Source organism: Oryx dammah, unplaced genomic scaffold (assembly GCF_014754425.2).
Source record: "Oryx dammah isolate SB20612 unplaced genomic scaffold, SCBI_Odam_1.1 HiC_scaffold_8, whole genome shotgun sequence".
In the NCBI taxonomy this organism is placed as follows: domain Eukaryota; kingdom Metazoa; phylum Chordata; class Mammalia; order Artiodactyla; family Bovidae; genus Oryx; species Oryx dammah.
In genome coordinates, this window is record NW_024070192.1 from 18624071 (window position 1) to 18639079 (window position 15009).

General features: G+C 55.5%; 2 protein-coding genes across 2 annotated transcripts; one reads left to right on the plus strand and one right to left on the minus strand.

The window, feature by feature from the left end:
- Nucleotides 1-1492: 1492 nt before the first annotated feature.
- Nucleotides 1493-5051, plus strand: TMEM101 (transmembrane protein 101). The gene is made up of 4 exons (XM_040245197.1): nt 1493-1691; nt 2016-2196; nt 3068-3214; nt 3996-5051. The coding sequence occupies exons 1-4, from the start codon at nt 1555-1557 to the stop codon at nt 4302-4304; spliced, it is 774 nt and encodes a 257-aa protein (XP_040101131.1). The 5' UTR covers nt 1493-1554; the 3' UTR covers nt 4305-5051.
- A 942-nt stretch (nt 5052-5993) lies between these two features.
- Nucleotides 5994-11674, minus strand: NAGS (N-acetylglutamate synthase). The gene is made up of 7 exons (XM_040245198.1): nt 11209-11674; nt 10351-10625; nt 10023-10236; nt 9544-9724; nt 8541-8712; nt 8262-8444; nt 5994-6608 (listed from the first exon to the last, which is right to left on the minus strand). Exons 1-7 carry the CDS (start codon nt 11632-11634, stop codon nt 6455-6457), a joined length of 1605 nt encoding a protein of 534 aa, XP_040101132.1. The 5' UTR covers nt 11635-11674; the 3' UTR covers nt 5994-6454.
- Between the last annotated feature and the right edge of the window lie 3335 nt (nt 11675-15009).

The window sequence follows — 15009 nt, forward strand, 5'->3', positions numbered from 1 at the left end:
GAGATTGGAAAAAGAAAAACGGTCGGAAAGTTGATGCTGTAGTATGTGCCTGTATTTGTGTGTGTGTATGTGTGCCTGTATTTTGGTAAAAACTTGCCTCATGTTGTGGGAGTGGGTAGGAAGGGTAGGCAAAATAACCTTTAACCCATTCTTTTTCTCATTCCCTTTGACTGGAGTTTTCCCACCCTCACCCTCAACTCCCCACCCCAGCAATCACACGATCTCATTCTCTAGTTTTTTCCCTGGATATATCCCTTTCTCACATTCTTTCTGATACACCCAGACTTTAATCATAGTGACTTTGTAAAAAAAAAAAAAAAATTAGATGTGAAAAGTGTTTTGTTGTCCAGCTTTCACTGGCTGATTCAGAAATGCTCCTTCTCCCTTCCCCAGGGAAGAAACACACCTTACAAAAGGACCTTACAAAAGTGCTTACAGAGTCTTCAATATTAGAAGATGAATTTGTATGTTGCAGGGTGGTAGAGGGGGTGCAGGAAGATTAGGTGGGGATGGCTGTGTGGTGACAATCCCAGAGTGCCTCGAACTTTTGCTCATTTGTTCAACGAAGTTACCGAGACATGACATAGTGGTAACACGTTTTGTTCATTTACTTATCTATTTGGCACACATCTGAATGCATCTCGTCTACCTGGCCCTGTCGATATAACAGTAGGCAGAAACCAGACATTGTCCGTGCCATCATGGAGCTCACAATCTAGTGTTAATCTAGTCATCAAATAGACAAGTCACAAATATACAATCGCTAATGTACTGAGTCAAGGGAGAGGTGCCTGATGGTTATGAGAACAAAATAGAGGATCTGAGAACAAACAAGTCCAAAGAAAAAGTGGGGGAGACCAGTCGGAAGCCTGATGCAGCTAAACTGAAAAAAATAGCTTGGGCTAGAGTCGGAGCACTAGACCTGGAGGAATGGACTGCTTGAGATGACCCATATTTCCTCGTCAGGTCTCTCTCCTCTCAGGGGACAGAAGAAAGGCAAATTAAGACCAAAGTTCTCTACAAGTGGCTCTCAGGAGACCCTCTTACTCTAAACTTAAAACAGAAGCAGAGGGATTTCGTGTGTGTGATTTCCTCTGTGTGTGTGTGTGTGTGTGTGTGTGTGTTGTGTACACCATTCACTGAACCCCTACTGTGTGCTGGGACCAACCCTGTGACGTCGATGTCATTCCAGTTTCCCAGATGAATCTTGGGAAGTATAGGAGATATGTTGAAAGTCACAGAGTTGCATTAGAGTTGGAGCCCAGGTTTAGCTGTATTCAAAGGCTAGTTCGCTTACTATTCCTTCCTCTACTCTAGTTTTCAGTTTTGCAGCTATAAGAAAGGACCCTGAGCCTCTCTCGGCAGAAAGAATAACGGAATCCTGCAGCTACAATACTTTCTTCAGTCCAGAACTAGAGAGTGAGAGCTTTGTTTCCCGACGGAAGCCGGGGAGGGAGGGGAAAACCCGCGAGACCCGGAAGTTGCGCGTCGCATCCCCGCGCCGGCCTTTCCCTGGCGGCCGGGTGAGGCTGCGGCGGACTGCCCTTCCTCAAGATGGCGTCGAAGATGGGTTCGCGACGGTGGATGTTGCAGCTGATCATGCAGTTGGGTTCTGTGTTGCTCACACGCTGCCCCTTCTGGGGCTGCTTCAGCCAGCTCATGCTGTATGCTGAGAGGGCCGAGGCGCGCCGGTGAGCGGGTCCGTGCGGTCGCCGAATGTGGTGGGGGCGGTCCGGCCAGTCATAAGAATGGGGGTGCGGTGAGGTGGGGAAGAAGTTGTGGCCTAGAGGTAGGGACCCTTGGACTGGAAGGAACTGGGACCTCGGACTTGTTAGGGACTGTGGTCTGGAGCATGGTGGGCATCGAGCTTAGTGCCGGGGTCCTAGCCATGAGACGGGGCTCAGGTTTGGAGAAGCAGTGGAGCTTGCGGGAACCCGAGGAGTCTCAAGACTCTTCTTCCCCCTTCATCCTTTGCTTCACTCTGTCCTCGTTCCTTCCCCCTTCTCTACTCGCAGGAAGCCCGACATCCCAGTACCCTACCTGTACTTCGACATGGGGGCAGCCGTGCTGTGCGCTAGCTTCATGTCCTTTGGAGTGAAGCGGCGCTGGTTCGCGCTGGGGGCCGCACTCCAGCTTGCCATTAGCACCTATGCCGCCTACGTCGGGGGCTACGTCCACTACGGGGACTGGCTGAAGGTGAGCACCTCGCCCCTAGGTGGGACTTGGCTGTAGTGCCGGGGAAGCCGATGCCTGGGACAGCTGGCCATTGCCTGGTACTAGCCAGGAGCACAGTGCGAAGCCTGGGAAGGTTGAAGCCCTTGATTTGTAGCGGTTATTACAGACCACAAGAATGGAAGGACCTTAGAGACCAGCAAACCTCCCCCTCAGAGTGCAGAAATTGAGGTCCAGAGATGGGAAACAGACTTTCCCCAAATTACACTGCAGTTAGCATTACAGGTGGGACCAGAACCCAGGTCACCTGGTTCCCAGAACTCTACACCATTAGTTTAGTTATCAGAACCAGGGAGAAAGGAACCTTAGAGAGTACCTAGTCCACCCATCAAATTTTATGAAATTTATCTAATCCGAGGGCAGCATTCAATCCTGTAGATTCCAGGACTTGTGCCAGGCACTACAGGCTTGGAGATGGGCCTGGACCAAGGCATTACCCACAAGGAATGGACTGGCAGTCAATTAGGGGAGGCAGGTGTGAGAATAGCTACTGGACAGTGAGATCATTGGTTAGTTTGGGGAACAAAGTATACCCTATGGCAGAAAGAATATTGAACTTTGAATGTGCAGACCTGGGGATGGGGAGAGGGGCAACACTTGGTATCTGGGTTCTGCCACTTTCTGTAGGACCTTGGACAAGTTTATTAACCCCTCTGGGCCTCAATTTCCACTTCTGATAAAAAGAATTATCTTTCTCTGCTCTACCTGCTCATGGTAATGGTAAGAGGGTTCATCAGATGAATCGGGATGTGTAGAGATGGGCAGTTCTGTGCTCCGAGCAGCCAGAAGTGCAATGGCTTCAGTTTCTGATCGGGGTCCCCTCGCCTTGGCCTAGGTCCGTATGTACTCACGCACAGTTGCCATCATCGGTGGCTTTCTTGTGCTGGCCAGCGGTGCTGGGGAGCTGTACCGTCGGAAACCCCGCAGCCGTTCCCTCCAGTCCACCGGCCAGGTCTTCCTGGGCATCTACCTCGTCTGTGTGGTAGGTTGGGGGATTGTCGACTGGAGGTGCTTTACTGGGAGTGAGCTGTGAACCGATGCCTGGTACCTGGCAGAACCCAGGGAGGTGGACAGAACGAGGCTTGCATGTAGTTCCTGAAGGCTTGACTCCCAGCAGTTGCCCCCTCCAGCTTCTGGGCCTTGGGAGCCTTTCAAGTGCCTGAGACCTGGCTGAGAGTCCCTTCTTCCAACATTATTGCCACCAGGGAGAGAAGAGGGTGAATTGACCATTCAGTCCCAAGCCTGAAAGCCAGGAGGACGAGAGGGACTGGGCCTCTCATGGCTTCACCCCCCAGAGGGCTGAGGGAGGGGACAAAGGAGAGGTTTGGTAGAGTTCAGGTCCCACCTGGGGCTTTGCCACTTAGAGCTGATGGGGCTGCCTGGCAGAGCCAGTTACATTCTCCCTGGTGCTGGGAGTGGGGCCAGTGTGGAAGGGAATATCAGTGGGCCTCAGGTCACTTAGCTTCATCTTAGATACAGAGCACCATCTCCCATGTGCAGAGCTCTGTATTCAGAGGTGAGAGCCCCAGCCTGACTGCAGACCCTCTTTCCTTCTGAGCCCCCAGGGTCAGGAGAGACAGAGACCCTGGCCTCACGGAGCTCCCTCGTCCGAGGGGAGACACAGGTCTTACTTTCAGAAAGCCCCAAGTCTGAGAGGGGAGTCCAAAGCCCACCTGGTAGGGGCTGGCTTGCGTCTCAGGGGTGGCCTTCCCAGAATAGGCTTCTCAGCCTATTCGGAGCCTCAGAAGACGGTGTGTCTCTAGGCCTACTCACTGCAGCACAGCAAGGAGGACCGGCTGGCGTATCTGAACCAGCTCCCGGGCGGGGAGCTGATGATCCAGCTCTTCTTCGTGCTCTATGGCGTCCTGGCCCTGGCCTTCCTGTCGGGCTACTACGTGACCCTGGCTGCCCAGGTTTTGGCTGTCCTGCTGCCCCCGGTCATGCTGCTCATTGACGGCAATGTGGCCTACTGGCACAACACGCGACGCGTTGAATTCTGGAACCAGATGAAGCTCCTTGGAGAGAGTGTGGGCATCTTCGGGGCCGCTGTCATCCTGGCCACTGACGGCTGAGTTGCGCAGCGCGAGTCTGAGAATGGGTGCAGGGAGCCACTGAAGGCCACCCTCCATTCCTTCTTGCTGGCCCAGTTATGTTTATTTATGCTTTTTGGTCTGTTTGATCGTTTGCGTTATGTGCGTGTGTGTGTGTGTATGTTGGCAAGAGGCAGGTCTCTTCCCCAGTTCCTGGACTCAGGCCTTGGTGGGGTGGGAGCCCTGATGACTCTGCCCTACGGGTTTCCTTTTCCTGTTTGTTCTGAGGAGAGCTGAGGCCAGCTGTTCTCCTGGGTCTCCTGTCCCAGGAAACGGAGTAAGGCAGGGCTGTGGGGGGCAGGGGTTGAGGGCAGGGGACACTGAGAGTGGGAGACAAAGGGAGGAAGACCAAGAACTGGAAGTGAGCCAGTGTGAAAGATCCCTCTTTGAGCCTGGCAGATGCAGCTAGGCTCTGCAGTGCTTTTCTGAGACTGACACCGAGTATGCGTATTGACACGTGGATCAGGCCCAGGTGGAGTAGAGGGGCTGGGCACTACGGAAGTCGTGGGCTCTCAGGGTATGCCAGGAGCAGACACAGCACTAGCTGTCACCCACCTCGAGGGCAGAGCAGGCCCCAGTCTACTCTGGAGTGTGCAGGGGTGGGGCAGGCAGGGGCCAACTTCCTGCCTCTGGCCTTCTGTTTCCAGCTCCGTGGTTGGCCTGCTGTGGGTGAGTGCCCTCCCAAACACCAGACCACACAGTCCTCCAAAATTAAACATTTTATATAGACGTTTGGCTTTGCTTCTCTGTTCTCCCCACGGGGCACTTTGCCATTGGCTGGGATTGCTCTTGGGTTTCTTGAAAGCCCATACCCGGGTAAGCCCCACCTTGACCTGCCCACGACCTTGCTCCTGTCCTGAGAGACCCCACTGTCCTTGGGCTCTCTTTTCAAGTCTGCAAATGCTCCCTGCAGTACACACTTTGACCTTTCACTCAGTCCCTCTCGTGGCTTGTCTTTTCCTCCCCATTTGATGCCAGCTCTTTTGAGAGAAATCTTTGGCGAAGGCAGCTAGAGGCAGAGGACTGATTAAGGGTCCACTCTGAGGCCGAGGAATTTTCATTTCACAGATGAGGAAATGGAGGCTCAGAGAAGATTGAGCTGCTAGCCTGAAGCCACAGATCTGGATTCCAGGCCAGGTCTGTTTAAAGTCTACACCCAGCTGTGTGCTCAACACCACCCCTTTCCTCAGGGAAGACAGGCTGCTCTAGGGGGGTTGGTCTCAACAGCCCCTGGTCCCTCCCTACACATCCACACACCTCGTGACAGAAAGTAGCCTCAGCAGCCAGTATGGAGCCTGGCACATCATAGGAGTCAGAAATGTCGAATGCAACCTCAGGCTTTGGACTTTCGCCTGTCTGAAATGTCCCGCTCCTGCAAAGATGGAGACACAACCTCCAGGGGGGCTGAGGGGAAGACCTCCGAGTCTGGGTTTGGCTCTGAGCCCTGCCTGGTAAGGGAGATGGGGCTGCTGTCAGTCCAGTTTGTGGAATGGAAGATGTTTCCTAACTGAGGGATAGGGGAGCCCCTCTGGGGGCTGCTGACAGTTGGCTGAGGGAGGTCTCGGGGCCTTGGCCTCATTTAGCTCCTCTCTTCCTCTAGGAGTCCCCTGGGTCCCCATCCCTCAAGATGTTGCTCCCAGAGGGTCAATGCTAATTCAAGTGTGAGCTGACTTTCAGACAAGTACTTGCATTTTAATCAAGGCCTCCTGAGATGTTTCAAGACCCGAAGAAATTAGAATGAATGGTGGACTATAAGGCAGATATGGGTGATATTTTGGGCAAGGAAGCCTCAAAACAGCACAGTGGTGAAAGACACTGGCCCACCCTCAGCCTTGAGTAGAGCCCTTAAAGGCAAGCCCTCCTCCCTCCAAATTCCTAGACTGAAAATTCAAGGCCATCTGGTTGTGGCTTTGGAGCAAGTAGGGGGTCTTGGGCAGGCCCTTTTCCTTCCTGTGCTTGTCCTCCCTTGGGTGCCCTTCTCTGGGCAGGGTAGAGTAACGGCTGCTGCTTCCTCTGCAGTTCACTCAGCCAGCATGTCTGGTCCAGCCTGTGGCTGCCTTGGGTCTCCTCCAGCAGGCATGGCCTTTAGTCCACACTGGCTGTCCCAGGGCCTGAAGGGCTGCTAGAGAGGGTCAGCTGCCTGGGTCAGAAGCTGGCTTGCAGAAGGAGTCCGGTATCCCCTTGGCATGGTTGACCAGCTCATAAGAGTCCCGAATATCGGCCAGGCCAAACCAGAAGAAGATCCACTGCTTGTTGGAGAAGCTGCCATCGCTGTGTTTGAAGTACCTGGTGGAGGTGGGAGATAGGTTTTAGGCAAGGCCAGGGCTCACTACCGGAGAAGGCAATGGCACCCCACTCCAGTACTCTTGCCTGGAAAATCCCATGGACAGAGGAGCCTGGAAAGCTGCAGTCCATGGGGTTGCTGAGGGTCGGACACTACTGAGAGACTTCACTTTGACTTTTCACTTTCATGCATTGGAGAAGGAAATGGCAACCCACTCCAGTGTTCTTGCCTGGAGAATCCCAGAGATGGGAGCCTGGTGGGCTGCCATCTGTGGGGTAGCACAGAGTCGGACACGACTGAAGCGACTTAGCAGCAGCAGCAGGGGTCACTACTCACTGGTTCATTTATTGAGAACCTACTATTGGCATACCACATTTTGTGTTTCACTAAGGTGGCGCTAGTGGTAAAGAACCCGCCTGCGAGTGCAGGGGACATAAGAGACCTGGGTTCAATCCCTGGGTCTGGAGGATCCCCTGGAGGAGGGTATGGCAGCCCACTCCAGTACTCTTGCTTGGAGAAACCTAAGGACAGAGGAGCCTGGCAGGCTACCATCCATAGGGTTGCAAACAGACATGACTGAAGCAACTTAGCACATTGCGCTTTGCAGATACTGTGTTTTTTACAAATCGAAGGTTTGCAGAAACCCTGTGTGGAGCAAGTCTATCAGTGTCATTTTTCCAACAGACGTTTGCTCACTTCATGTCTCTGTTGCATTTTGGTAATTTTTGAAATATTTCAAACCCTCCACCAGCAAAAAGATGACTGTTCACTGAAGGCTCATTAGCAGTTTTTAGCAATAAAACTATTTTAAATTTGAGGTATGTACATTGTTTTTTTAGACATAACTATTTCACACTTAACAGGCTGCAATATAGTGTAAACATTCATATATACCCCAGGAAACCAAAAAATTCATGTGATTTGCTTCATTGCAATATTCACTTTATAGTGGAGGTCTGGAACCAAACTGGTAATATCCCTGGGGTATGCTCGTATGTGCTGAACACTCTGCTAGAACCTGAGGTTTGTAATCTGATTTTATTCTCATAGCACCGGCCAATAGCCTGGTGTTATGCTATTTTCACAGAGGAGCAGCTAAGGCTCAGAGAAGTTAGCTAACTAGCCAGAGTTACACAGCTAGGAGGGTTAGAGTGAGGCCGCCTTTTCCTCTCCACACTGCCTTGGCTGTGCAGCCCGAGGAGGGGTTCTTGTTCTGTTCTTGGTGCCCACAGAGCAGAGTAGTAGGGGAATGGGGATAACTGCAGAAGGAAAGAGAGGAGGGGGTGTCTCACTGGAGATGCAGTGGGGTCAGAGCTCTAGGGTCAGAGCTTGGCAACAGGGCCTGGACTAAAACGGTAAGGGGCTGAATTTCTCCAGACCCTGGGAGAGGCAGGCTGTGTCCCCGGTGCAGACTGTCTTCAAGGCATCTACCTTAACAGGACAAAGCAGAGTTAAGTGTGCTCTGCCTTTAGGGAAATCTCAGGCTCCATGTGTGGTCTGCTCCCTGGGGAATGTGGGGCCACACTGATGTGCCAGCCATCTCTCATGGGGGAAGGGTGGCTAATGAAAGAAGGGGAAGCCCATTCTTCCAGGCTGGTGGATTCCCGGCATGGCTGGTGAGAGCTGGAGAGGGAGCCAGGAAGGGCAGAACCTACCAGGGATTGATGGGGTTGGTGACCCGGGAGCGCCAGAAAAGCGTCTTCAGGTCCCGCCGCAGGCACTCCCACAGCATCTGGCCGGAGCCTTGGCCCTGGCGGCTGGAGCTCACCACAAACTTGTCTAGATACGGGGTTCCCCCCAGTACTGGCTCCGTGGTCAGAATGGCGGCCGCGTTGTACCTGGCGCATCGGGGGAGAGGCAGGCTGGGACCTCTTCTCGACCCAAAGCTCTCCGGCTTGTCCCGTGGCCCCTGCCCTCTGGGGCCTCAGGCTCACCCCTCAGAGAAGTAGACAGAGTGCAGCCTCGGGCGCAACGAGGCCAAGTAGTCGTCTCGGAGCTTTTTGCCGAAGCTGGCGTTTACCAGGTTCACGAGGCGGCGCTGGTCCAGGCTGTCCAGGCAGCGCACTCGCAGCATCCGCTCGCCAGTCTTGAACAGCGTCCCCGAACCTGGGGGTGGGATGAAGGAGGAGCGGTTCGTTCAGCCCGAGATCCAGGTCCCCTCCACTCCTAAGTTTGCACAGCCTGGTGGAGGTTCCAGATAGGAAGGTGGCTGGTGGGACAGTTACCTTCTTTGGGAGCTCTCCACAATGAGATGCTTCCTATGCTCTGTATAGAGTTGTCTGTGCTTTTCACTCAGGGAGATGCTTTTCCTAGACCGTTCGTCCCTGGAGTTTCCCCGCCCTCCCACTCACCTGTGGTTCCACCTACTTCCTCTAGTCCCGCCCATCCTGCCCACCCGGCTCCTGGCCCCGCCCACCTCTCCTGTGCTGTGTGTGTACGTAGTGGCTTAGTCCTGTCGGACTCTGCGACCCCTTGGAGGTAGCCCGCCAGGCTCCTCTGTTCATTGGGATTCTCCAGGCAAGAATACTGGAATGGGTTACTAGCCCTCTCCAGGGGATCTTCCGAACACAGATCTCCCGCATAGCAGACGGATTTTTTACCGTCTGAGCCACTAGGGAAGCCCGAGAATATTGGAGTAGGTAGCCTATCCCTTGTGCAGAGTATCTTCCCCATCCAGGAATCGAACCGGGGTCTCCTGCCTTGCAGGCGGATTCTTTACCAGCTGAGCTACTCATTCCACTTGGGTCCGTGGGGTCTGTGGTTCCTCCCACCCAGCCAAGTCCCGCCCACCTGCCTAGTTCCACCCAAGTTCCAGCCCAGGCCTGTCCACCTCCTTGCAAACCTCCCCCAGGTTTGGCAAGGGCAGGAAGGCTTTACTGTGGCTTCTCCTGCCCCCCGCTCCCCCAAACCCCGGCGCACCCCTGCCCTCGCCCTCACCCTTGTTGCTGAAGAGCTCCGTGAGGAACATGCTGGCAGCGGTGATGACGGCGGAGGAGTGATGGGGCAGGCGACTGAGTACGTCCACGATGAGCCGAATCTGCTGACGTTCTTTAGTGCTCACCCAGTCGGCATTGGTCACCAGGTCCAGGTCGGCGGGCAGGTTCACGTTACTCAGGACCTGTGTCCCGGACTAGGGTGAGCCTCCGACCTGCAGCCGCAGCAGGACTGCGTCCCGCCCTACGGACCTCTACTCACTTAACTCCCTTTCCCTTACTTCCTCCCGGAGTCCTCCACCAGGGAGGGCTCAGATCTGAACACCGTAGGCTGAATTCCTCCCTGACACTCCATTCCCAACCCATGCAGCTTCGAAGAGACTGACTCTGGGGCCCATAAGGGAGGCGTGCAGGGGCCGCAAGAGAGACACTCAGCGGAGGTGCGGAGGCGCGGGGACTGGAGCCCGAAAGGAAGAGACACACCTTGTGCCTGCCGTCGTGCAGGCCGCCTGTGGTGTTGAGGAAGATGATTTTGGTGGGCCGAAGCGCCTTAGCCAGAGACGCGGTCACCTCCAGCGAGTCCAGGAGCACCGAGCGGCGCGCGGAGGTCTCCCCAATGGGACACAGGATGGGGATGCTTCCGGACTCCAGGCACCACTGGAGCAGATCGGTCTCCACAGAGACGATGCCACCGTAGCTGTGGGCCAGACGCGGGGCTCAAGGAGATCGCCTCCGGGCCCCGCGGGGCTGGGGCTGCGCAGGCCGAGCGGCGTGATCCGAGGACGCCGGGACAGGCAGGGTCGGCACTCACCTGGCGTGAGGGGCTGGCTCAGCAGCGCTCAGCACAGACCCGCCGCCAAAAAAAGGCACGGCGGCTGCCGCATTGTGCCGCAGGGCGTCCACCAGCACCGTGCATCTCTGGGCGAGCTGTGCCTTGGCCTCCCAGAAGGAAAGACAGCCCGAGGGCGCCGTGGGAGCAGGCAGCCCCAAGACCACCAATGGCTTCATGTCCATGCGCTGCAGAAAGGCCAGGGCGAAGGCCAGGCTGGATACGGCCTTCGGGCACTTGACCACCTCCTCCTCCACCTGCGGAGGCGTGGGCGTTCAGGGGGCACGACGCCCACCCTGACTCCTTTCTCACCTGCTCGTTCCTCCAGCCTGGTCCTCAGGGTCCCCTCTTGGTGGGGGGGGGCGGTCCCCATCCTGCCCAGGAGTTATCAGACCCCATTTCTGGTCACCTGCGCCCACCTGCTCTGCCCTTTGCCCCGTTGGGTCTTGCCATCATCCTCTTATCTCACACTAGCGTTCCTCGCTCGGCTCCTCCCTGCGACCTTGGACTCTAGGACACCTTAGGGGGAGGGGTGACACAGGCAGCTTCTCTCCAGGTTCCCCAATGGCCAACTGAACCCCTAACTGTGCCCAGGGTGGGAGGACTACTCTGGCGCATCTTATTCCACCGGCTGGAGACCCCAGATTCCTCACCTGGCTAGGAGCCAGGCTTTTCGAGGGCCGTGGCCTCTCCCAGTCCTGGGCGCTCGTTAGGGCTCCGTTGATCCCCTTCCTGGTTCCCGTCCCCGATCGACAGCCCGTCCTGCCAGGCCCGGCGACACATCGGCACACAGCCCCCACCCACGGTCTGTGACCCAGCCCGACGCCGGGCTCGGCTCACCTCGATGACGGCGAAGGGCCTGTCGGCGGAGTGATGGCAGGCCTGGAACTGCGTGAGCCAGTGGCGCGCCTCCCCGGGACTGGCCCCGCACTGGTTCAGGAAGGTCTGGATGTCTCGCTGCACCAGCGAGCGGCCGGGTGGGGGGCCCGGGGAATCGGGGGGCACCGGAGGCGCGGGAGGCGGCGTCCACAACGGCTCCTCCGCTGCAGACGGATGGACGTCGTCCTTGGCTCCCTCGGCCTCCTCTTGGGCTAGCTGGGCCGGCCCCCAAGCCGTGCTGAGCCGGCGTCCCGGGCTGGTACCCCTGGTCGCCTGCCGCCGCGCGCCGCAGCTCAGCCTCCGGGTGCTCCCCGTGCCTCGGGGACCCCGGAGCCTCCCGCCCGCAGGCGCTGCCCACAGGGCCCAGGCCATCCGCACCGTCGCCATGACAACCAGACCGGATCGCCCCCCCACAAGTGACCGTCTGTCAGGAGCTCCTGCCTTCAGGGGCCTCTTAACCTGCAGCGGGGCGGGGCTGGGCCGTTCGGGGCGGGGCGACGACGCGGTAGGGGGCCGCGGGTCGGGCCATGGGTCAGAGGGTGGTGTCGACAGGATCCCCCGCCCCTGGAGGAGGGTGACGGAACCCACTAGCGAGAGTCACGAGGCCGAGATAAAGGGTGGCTGCGTGTCTAATCGACTGCCAAGGCCGGTTTCCGAAGGGCTCAGGGGCCCCAAAGGTGGCTCTGGCGCTCGGCAGGGTCTTGAACAACCAAGGAGGAGTCTGACTAGGGCAAGAGGGCAAAGCAGCCACCTGACCTAGGAAGGAGGCTTATGAGGCAAGAGTGAAAGCCCGGAGGTCGGGGAAGCCTCTGCCCCGTTTGAGCTCAAAGAAGAGGGAATCACGTGGAGGTTACCACGGTTTGCCAAACCCCAGCCACTGGGTGCCACCTTGAAGAATTTTGTCTTTGTGGATAAATTATCCACATCAGGACTGTAACTAGAAGGCTGATGTCACTTGCAAGAAAGCCTTACAAATAAACAGGTTAAAAAATGTTATAAATTCCAGCTGGATAGTGTTGACTGCTTCTGTTGGAAACAAAGATGGTTAGGAAGGTGGTAGAGATTCCATAGCAAGCTTGAGGCTTCTTCCTTGGTAGAATAGCTGCTGACACACGCAGAACACCAGGCCCTGTGCAAAGCACTTCACAAATAATAACTCACTGAAGCCTTACAATGACTCCAGAATGGACACTTTTATTATACCCATTTTATAGATGAGGAGACTGAGGCACAGAAATATGTGAGGGCCAAGGTCATTCAGTTCATGAGCAGTGGAGGTGGTCTTTGAGGCAAAGCAGTTTTGTTCCTGATTCATGTTATTAAGCAAGATGTGCAAAGGACTTGAAAACTTTCATAGGATGTGATTCATTATTGCTTAATACTGTATACGTGTGCTGCTTAAAAACACCCAGTGCGCAGTCTGGTACACATCCTGCCCTCGGGGACACTATCCTCTGATGGGGTCCCACCCTCTGTCCTTATGGAGGGTGAAACCGACTGCAGAGGGGTGACGAATTGGCTGAGGTCACACAGCTTGTTAGTGTCACAGCCAGACCCTTGGCACCCTTGGGCCTCCCCGCCCCACCCCCACACAGCTCTCTGTTCCCTGTGCTGGAAGTCAGGACTCCTGGGGCTTTGCTTGCGTGGGGAGCATAGTCTGGGTTCTTCTTTCCTGAGTACTGCAGAAGATGCCGGGTGAATGCACCCATCCTTCCTGGGCCTCCCCCATTAAAAGACACATTCCCATGAACAGGTGCACGTTACACAAGCAGGCACACACACACACAGCACAGTACATGCACGTACTGTCCTGGGCAGGAGACTCCTGTCAGCAGGAGACAGGAGCTGACCTCTGTGATTTCCGCGCACTTTTCCATTTCCCTACTTCGAAATTCTGAGTTCCAACAGAGAGTGAAGCAATGAGAGGGAGGGTTTGTACACCTTGCCCTGTGGGGCCACCTCCAGGGCTGCCTTTCTCTTCTCTCTTTACTGCTGCCCCCCCCCCCCACTTCCCAGAATCCACTGGGGCATCTTGATTTTCCTTCTTTCTGCTCTCAGAAAGCCCCACCCTCAAATGTGCTTTCCCTTCCTGGTCTCTTCATCCAAGCCCCTCCTCAGAGTGCCCACCCTCCTCAACACCTCCCTACTCAGTTTCCCGCTTCTGGATCTCTCCTGCCTTTGCTGCTCTGGATCCCTGCCTCTGTCCTGGCCCCTCGCCGATTCTTCCAGGTTTCCCCCCGCCCAGCTGCAGTTGAGTCCTGCCTCTTGCCAACTCGGGGCCCTTGTGACAGCAAGGATGACCTCTCTTTTCAGACTGGGCTCCCTGAGGCCAGGGTTGGTGTCTCTCTCCTCAGCCGGAGGGCTTCCCGAGGGCCCACCAGGCCCAGTAGCCAAGAGCATCCACCCCATTTCCCCAGGCCGGTGGGGCTGACGCTGGCTGGGGATCTCCTTCCCTCTCCTTGGGCTTCAGCCCAGAGGGCTGTGTCCGCAGACAGCCAATGGGACCCAGGGATACCCGAAGTAGATGATTAACTCCAGGCCAGGTGACCCTGGGGTCACTATCCCTGGGGCAGGCCAGCCTATGGCTGGGAACTGACCCTGCCTTCTGGAGGAGACGTCTGTGGGTGTGTGGGGTCAGCATCCTCGCCTAACCCGCCCTCTGACCTGAAGGCCTGCAGGATCACTGTTGGTCTATGGTTCCAGCTTGAATTTTGTTTTTCCCTCATTTTTCAGAGCAAGACCTGTTGTCGATGGGCTCAGAACTGGGCTCCTATCTTTTTTTTTTTTTAAATAAATATTTATTTATTTGACTGTGTCAGGTCTTACTTGCAGCACATAGGATCTCTGTTGATTCATGTGGGAGCCTTTGTTGTGGTGTTGTGGCATGGGGACTCAGTAGTTGCAGCAAGTTACACTTAGTTGCTACAAGGCATGTGGGATCTTAGTTCCCTGTCCAGGGATCCAACCTGCATCCCCTGCAATGCAAGGCGGATTCTTAACTACTAGACAATCAGGGAAGTCCCAGGGCACTTATCAGGTCTTGGGTCCTCAAGATGCTGGGAGCAGACATAACCTTCCAACTCCTCCAGACACCTTCCCTCAGCAGGGGCCTCAGTCCTGGGCACAGGGGCAGGTTTGAAGGGTCAAGGTTTTCCCTCCCATTAGAGTCCTCCTTGGCTGCCACTTAGTATAAGTGGACATGGAGGTAACAGGAATCTGGGCAGGTGAGGGGCCAGGGTTGATAGCTGACAGTCTCAATCATAGCACAGGAAGAAACACACACACAGATACACAGATCAGACAAAAGCAGAGACCCACATCATCCGTTAAGATGCACACAGGTATGCAGACACAGAGTACATAACCTGGAGACTGTCAGCATCTACAGTCTCACAGACACACATGTGCACATGGATACACAGTGTAGACACACAGATGTAGAGAGAGAGAGAGTTCTGCTCAGACACACATTTGCATATTTGCAGAGACTTTCTCAGCAACTGTCATACATAGAAACACATGCAGATATATGCGCAAAGGTACTGAGAGCATGTAGGTATACACCCAGCTGTAGTCATGGACAATTTCAGGGACATGTAGATCTGGAGATTCAAATGTACACAGACTTGTGCACACACACATGCACGCACACACGTACAACATCCAGAGTTAGAAGCCCAACCCACTCCTCCTTGAGACCACACCCATCTACCCATGTGCAGAGGCACGCAGCCGCACTCATTCACATGCTGTGATGGTATC

Excerpts from the sequence above, each read along its gene's own strand:
- TMEM101 (XM_040245197.1), top strand. The coding sequence starts at position 1,555 with ATGGCGTCGAAGATGGGTTCGCGACGGTGGATGTTGCAGCTGATCATG. Across the intron at positions 2,197-3,067 it reads ACTACGGGGACTGGCTGAAG|GTCCGTATGTACTCACGCAC; the intron begins GTGAGCACCTCG and ends GCCTTGGCCTAG. Across the intron at positions 3,215-3,995 it reads GCATCTACCTCGTCTGTGTG|GCCTACTCACTGCAGCACAG; the intron begins GTAGGTTGGGGG and ends GTGTGTCTCTAG.
- NAGS (XM_040245198.1), bottom strand. The coding sequence starts at position 11,634 with ATGGCGACGGTGCGGATGGCCTGGGCCCTGTGGGCAGCGCCTGCGGGC. Across the intron at positions 10,626-11,208 it reads GGCCCTTCGCCGTCATCGAG|GTGGAGGAGGAGGTGGTCAA; the intron begins GTGAGCCGAGCC and ends ACGCCTCCGCAG. Across the intron at positions 8,445-8,540 it reads TCTGTCTACTTCTCTGAGGG|GTACAACGCGGCCGCCATTC; the intron begins GTGAGCCTGAGG and ends CCGATGCGCCAG.